The 7,176-nt window shown below is 39.9% G+C and overlaps 1 protein-coding gene across 1 annotated transcript in view; it reads left to right on the top strand.

Annotated features, from left to right (window-relative positions):
* Nucleotides 1–1,346: 1,346 nt before the first annotated feature.
* The window catches only part of ZC2HC1A (zinc finger C2HC-type containing 1A), a 927,244-nt gene continuing 921,414 nt past the window's right edge, over nucleotides 1,347–7,176 (top strand). The window contains exon 1 of the mRNA XM_044066001.1: nucleotides 1,347–1,432. Within this exon, the coding sequence (XP_043921936.1) occupies nucleotides 1,417–1,432 (16 nt within the window). The 5' untranslated portion in view covers nucleotides 1,347–1,416. The remainder of the gene's footprint in view (nucleotides 1,433–7,176) is intronic.

The following is a 7,176-nucleotide window of genomic DNA, read 5'->3' as shown; positions in this document are numbered from 1 at the left end:
TAGGGACATACCTGTCTGGGACACATACTCAGTGAGCTCGATCATGTCTCTCTTCTTATAGTTCAGGGAGCTACGTCTCAAGTCATTCACTCCAACATGGACTATGACAAGAGTCATAACAGTACCTGTTAGGTGGTGTGATATTACTGACAGTTGGCAAAGCCTCAAAAAATGCTTGAGACCATCACTTTAAAAGGCCACTTTTAGGTCACAAGATACGGTAATCATTTAGGGAATGTGAACCATACCTGGACAATATGTATGACGAATCAGTTCAATTCAGTATTTAGTTTTGCAGGTTTTAAATGTGTTTTAACCAACTAACTTTTGGTCACTGAAATTGTATGGTAGTGATGATGGACACATCTTCTGAGACGATTGTATGCCTTACTACACACCTGGAAACCCTTGGGTATGCCTTGAGATTTTTTTTTAAGGTTCATTTCCGAGTCTCAAGGCTTGTGGTCAAAATGCCATAATTACTCAGTTCAAAGTATTTCAGTTTGTCCATTTTCAGCGTTAAAATTTTGGCATCAGTAACAACTTTTTTCTCTCCGTTTTACAATTCCTGGCATCCAAGTATGAAAATCATCACAAATGGAAGTTATAAAAAAAAATCAGCATTCTGTAAATTCTGGCTGTAGGGCACAAGTTCAAAAAATATTGATCTTTCGCATTAATCTCATATGATAACGTCATTCTAGTTTTTTTTAAACTGTAAATCATGGCAGGGTCAGCTTGTCTATAAAGTTCTCAACTGTAATTAATACAGTTTGGTATTCTATTACTTGCTCGAGCCCCTTTTGGAGTACTGCCCGAAAATGGTAAAGGAATGAACAGTAATAAAGTGCAAATCATTTCCTTTTGTGTCACGAAAAAGTATAACACACATTATATAGAAATGCTGTTTTGGAAATTAGTCCTTAATCAGTTCACACATTTTACAGCGTATACTTTAATAATTAAACACGTGTAATACAACAACGCATCTATCAAGTACCAACTTTACCAGCAGGAAAATATTAAACAATTCATAAAGACTTATGATACTGCACTACATACTTTCAACCTTCTACCGGCAACAGCGCCAGTAAACAAGGGAATGGTCTACACTATTAAGACAAAGGAGCATCACAATTGCTTTTCTATTTAGAGAGTATTCAGAACGTTCTTGGGTGCAACAGGAGAAGGCCCTCCAATACATTTTCACTTAAACCAGCGTGATTTTTACAAAAATATTCCAATTCCTATAACGATACGATATTAAAATGCAACCACTCTGTGTCTCGACCTATTTTCGACCTGATAATAAAATACAACCTCTAACTAAAATAAGCCAATCAGTTGAGTCAATGTAGACGGGTAGGGTGGTGTTTAGTAGGAGTGTCTGTTGCTACAGCAGCGCGAGAGGTGAAGATGGAGGAACTGGATGGTAGGACCGAAATTAAATAAAACGCACTTGATTGTGTCATTCTTATTGTATAGTACGCATTTTTTCACTTTGTAAAATTAATTGGAGCAGGATACTGATTACTGAAATCGGTATTAAAATCTGTTGGTTTTTTTTTTTTTTGCTTTTCCTCCGTTAACCCCACACAGCCGAGTATTGTTGTCAGCTGTCTGTATCTATCACAGTTGTGTTTTTCTCTTCTTAGGAAGTCATGAGTATTTGACGTGCTTTTTATCACTGCATGCTGAGATTTGCTTTGCCATACTGTAATGTTTGAAGAATGGCAGATTGAATTACATATTCTGAAGTTGAGCCTACGTGCATCAAACATCCAGTTGATTAGCGTGGTGCATTTGTTGTGTCCAGATACAGCCAGTGTACTAATTTTGCAGCAGGATGCGAAATGTGAATATGTGTTTGAAAGGATTTTAGCAGCATTGTTAGGCTACGGCTCCCCTCACCCCGACTCACGAACAACAGTGTGTCCTTTTAGCTATATTACAGTACCGTTTCTTTATTTTGCTTGTCTAACTGAATTGTGTTTTGTACAATGTATATTGTTGTTATGGAGCACGTTTGGTACAGGTATTTATCATACTTGTGATACATTGGCATCCGGGTGGAAGTCAGTTGGGAGTGCCTCTGAAAGTGTAACCGCAGTATTGCTTCTTTCTGTATGCCAGGGTCCCAACATGAATTGGCATTTGGTACTCTGTGAATTTACATTAGGCCTGGTGATACTGGAGAAGAAAGAAGGGACTACGTAAACAGAGTTATTGTGCTTCTGGATGATAGTTTTTTTAGGCAAGTACTAGACTAGCTGCCATTGTGGGCCAAACTAAACAAGGATATACATTTCAGCCTCAAGAGCAGGGTCAGTCCACCCAGGCATTCTACTTGTATGTTTTATGAGAGTGAAGCTATTAAATTAGCAGTATTTCTTAGTAATTCTCAGCATGCTAATAAACTGGACTGTTGTAGCCTTGTGTAACCATCAAGCAGCCCTCTGAGTGCATTCTGCCTTAGTGTGTATCACTTGGAGGCCCACCTTATTTGCATCTCTATACATTGCTAATGTATCTCCCTACTCTAATCTGTACACAAAGTGGTTACTAATCAGCAAGTCAATGTGAAGACACACTCCCAACCTTAATAAACTTTGCTGTCTCTTCTCTCCTTCACTTTATAGGTAGTTTGAATTTTTATTACTTACCCCTCTGAGGCCTTCACTGATTTCCACTAATTGCCTCTCTGGTTTCTTTGCATTCCACCTGGTTTACACCCCTTGTGCTATTTCCCTCCCCCAATACTAAGTCTATATTAGAATCCTGCTGCGCATGGAGCCATCTATAAATTTCTAGTCTTCCCACCAGGACACAAGTGCTCTTCAGCAATTACATTCTGTTTGCTGGTAAGCCATTAGACCTCAGGAATTTGTTAGTGTTCATATTTGTAAAGTAATACGTACTTGTTTCTCTTGTCTTGATGGGCTCTGCCCCGCTCTGTTTGCCCATGACTACCACACAGCTAAGTCTAGTCTGACTTCTCATAATTCTTTACAACACCACAAGTTATCAGTCTAGTAGCACAACACTGCGTTATGCACTCTCTTATACCAACACCACACATTATAATATCTGCCCACAACTGTTCAAGAACTACATAATGGACCAATTCAGAACTAAACACATGTGCTCTCATTCCTACTCCCAAAAAAACACAATACTTTCTTACACTCCTCACCAAACTCCAACATCTGTATCACCATTTTAATACCAGGCTTACCATAAATGGGGATATCTACCCCCAATCCAGGCCCAAATCCATCCTGTCCAACACAAATGTCAGAACATAAGACCCCACTATCTTCATCCATGGGCAAATCAACAACAGCAGCAAAACTAGCTATCTTTTAATGCTAAATATTAATATTAGAAGTATCAAAAATAAAATTCCTGAACTCCAGGCCACAATAGCACACTACTCCCCAGCCATAGTTGCTTTAACATAAACCTGGCTAAATAAAAACATAGCTAACTCAGAAGTTCTCCCTACTGGCTACAATACTATTAGACAAGGCAGACCAATTCTTAAAGGTGTTGGAACTGCCTTACTGTTCAAGTCCAACTTAACTGTATGTCAAGTACCAAACTCCTACCCTTCCCCCAATAATTGGGACATACTTATCTTACAACTTCACCCTAAAAAGGTCATTACCACAATTGTGATCTGTATTCAGCCGGGTAATACACCTGCTAACCTTGAAGACTTCTTATCCTGGTGTTCTTCCACATATTCACAAGAAACCCTTATTCTGGGGGATTGCAACCTAGATTGGTTCACCTGTATATCAGAACCACCAAGTAATATAATAAATCTCCATGGCTACCAGCAGCTAGTCCAACTTCCAACTAGATGTGCTAAAAAATCTAAAAGGGAATCCATCCTTGACTGGATCTTAACTAACAACCTCACATTGTACCCTCACACAGGCAGTCTCCCAGACACCTTAAGTGACCACAACATAATATAGTTTATACGTAGTTGAACAAGCATATGCAAAACCACTAACTATATATCCACTAAAAACGCAAAATAATTCTCTCCTGAGGTCCTCAACACTGTATTCTGTAACTATGACTGAACACCCCCCCCCCCCAAAAAAAAAAAAAACCCTCCCACTTTACCAGGCTGTAGCATATTTCAACAACACCTAGACACTGTCACTCCATTGCACAAAATCAAGGTTAAAACCTCTACAAACCCCTGGCTCTGTACAGAAACCAAACAAATCCTCAAGTCCAGAGACGCTGCCTGGCTTTACTATCAAAAAAACAAAGAAACACAAAAGCCTAGCTAAGTACCAAGAACTGTGCAACCGTGCAAAAAATGCATTAGGCTGGACAAAAAATCCTACTACACAACATTACAAACTAAATACCAACACAACCCCCCAAAATTTTGGAAAAATGAAAACCAGCTACTAAAATCTGTGCAAAAGGCCACCCCCAAACCGACCACCCCTGACACTAAAGTTCCCATCAAAACACAATTCAACTCCCATTTTGTGAACTCCATTCTATCCTTAGTATCACAGGACAGTTCCTTCCTCACTATCAACCCAACACAAATAACAGTAATACAAACTTTACCCTCAAAACAGTTTCCACCATTTCAATCAAAAGCATGCTCTCCAAACTAAAAACCTCATCAACAGTAGCTGACCTACTCCCCAGCTATTTCTTGAAACTCGCAGCAGATGCTATTGCTATCCCAGTCTTCACTCTCATAAACAGATCAGTTGTTAAACTGTGCCCAAACTCTGGAAAATATCCTATGTTACACCCATACATAAAGGCGGGACCTCCACTGAACTTAATAACTACAGACCCATTGCTTTACTCCCCCCCCCCGGCCAAAATACTAGAAAAATACATCCATACCCAGATAACTATCTCCTAGACAGCAACATCCTGTCACCTACTCAGCATGGTTTCAGACCTGCCCATAATACCGCTACAGCCCTCCTCTGCTTCACAGACACCGTAAACCGTCTCAAAAATGAAGGCCTACAGGTGTCAACTCTTTTTTTGGATATGTCCAAAGCATTTGACACAGTCTCACACCAAATCCTGCAAACAAACTAAACCAATATCCCCTATCAAATTCCACTCTTACCTGGTTCCAAAGCTACTTAACTGACAGGTACCAAGCTGTAAAATGGGAAAATTCTCTCTCTCCTCAGCTGCCCATAACTATAGAAGTCCCACAGGGCTCTGTCTTAGGACCACTACTATTAACAGTCTTCACAAATGACCTCCATACCTCAACACAGCATGCATCTATCATTCAGTATGCAGATGACACTACCTTAATCTGTGTTGCACAAAACATTCCCACCCTCCTGCAAACAACTCAACTAGCATTCTCCGACATTGAAAACTACCTTACCAAAGGCCAACTTATCCTCGATCCAAAGACTCATCTTATGATTATAACCAGTTCTAACAAAAACACTGATAACAGTCAATTCACTATCTACTGCACAAATGCTACTCTAGTCGCTCCAGTGGCACAGGCTAAGCTATTGGGAATAACCATAGACTTCCACCTAAAATTTGATAGTCATCTCAACTTGACTATTAAAGTACATGCCAAACTGGGATCACTCTACCTTATCAAACCATTTCTTACCAACAACACAAGATCAGCCATTGCTCGCTCCCAACTTCTATCCACCCTACTCTATGCATCTCACATTCTGAATAATCTCAATAAAACTGAACTAAGCAAAATGGAAGCCTGCTATAACAGAATTGCCCGCTTTGCTGCAAATTGCTCATGTAGAACTCCTCCCTGTACTGCTTTGAGACAGCTCCACATGCTTGAACTGCCCAACCTACAATCAGCCCTGCCTCTGTCATTCGATCTGTTACCTCCCCAATAAGTGTCCTGTCCTCAAAAACCTAGTACAACATCACTCCACCAAAAGGCCTCTTAGATCATCAAGCAAACCACTGCTAGAAGTCACCAATAGCTTTGGAGATGCGCTATATAGTAGTTCACTGGCTAGAAAATGGAACTCTGTCCCCACTAGCATTCAAAAACATCATCCAAAGCCTCCTTTTAAAGACCTCATCAGGCAACATCTCCAGCAAAGTTGGCAGTGCCATGATTGCTCCCCAGGCTAGTGAAAGTGGATAAGGTATACATACTAAATCTAGAGTACTTGATAATAGTTTTCAATCTTACTCACAAACACTGGTTAATCTACAGTGTATGTACTGTACCAGTGTACTATGTATATATTCTGATTTTAACTGTGTGTTGCAGGAATATTAACTGAACTGGAAGTTAGTCAGTGTTTGCTGAATTTTGTTATTTGCTAGTAATTACAGGTGTGGGGGTAGCCACATTCTTTGACTTCCTGTCCTTGCCTATTTAAGTGGTACAGTGTGAAATATTTTTTGCTTAAAAACCTCAGCTTTGGCCGGCTAAGAACTTGCTGTATTCAACTGGACGTATAAGAGAATTTAAGTACCTTTATCTGCACTTTTTTTTTCAAAAAAATATAGTATTTAAATTGATTTTAACTGTGTGTTTCAGGAATATTAACTGAACAGGAAGAATGCACCACATTAACAGTTACAGTGGAGAGAACAAACAAAAAAAATATTAATTTAAAAATAAAGGTAATTAATAGATTTGTGGTGTACAGCTGAAATTTGAAACAGCCTAGTATGAACCTATCTATATCTGCCCTAGGGCATTTATAAGCCTAGCCAGAATGTGTTTGGCTTTCGCCACCCATTTTAAATTTATTTTGCTATGCCCTTTTTCAAGGTTAGTATACTGTGCCTCTGTCTAACAGTGACATAGAAGTGATACCCGGGGTAAACCTACGATCTCCCATCCACTCATCCAGATTCCTCTTGAAGAGGGTCAGTAAGAGACTCTGCCTAACCTGGACTGGGATTTTATTCCAGAGTGAAGGGAGCCTCTGGGTTATGAATCTGTCCCTCCAGCATGTCCTATTTATTTCAGTGCTGAGGTTCAAGTCTCTCGAGCGCGTAGCTCGATGGGATTTGGATTTTCTGAGGTGCAGCATGTCCATTAATTCCCGGTTGGGCATGGCTTTATACGTCAGGCACAGATCGCCTCTGAACAGGCGGTATGCCACTGAGTAGAGCTGGAGTTTCTTTAACCGGGCAGCATATGGCATCTGT

Source organism: Protopterus annectens, chromosome 3.part0 (assembly GCF_019279795.1).
Source record: "Protopterus annectens isolate FY-2018-M chromosome 3.part0, PAN1.0, whole genome shotgun sequence".
NCBI classification, from domain to species: domain Eukaryota; kingdom Metazoa; phylum Chordata; order Ceratodontiformes; family Protopteridae; genus Protopterus; species Protopterus annectens.
Note: the sequence above shows the minus strand (reverse complement) of the source record. Positions and strands in the feature narration are given on the sequence as shown.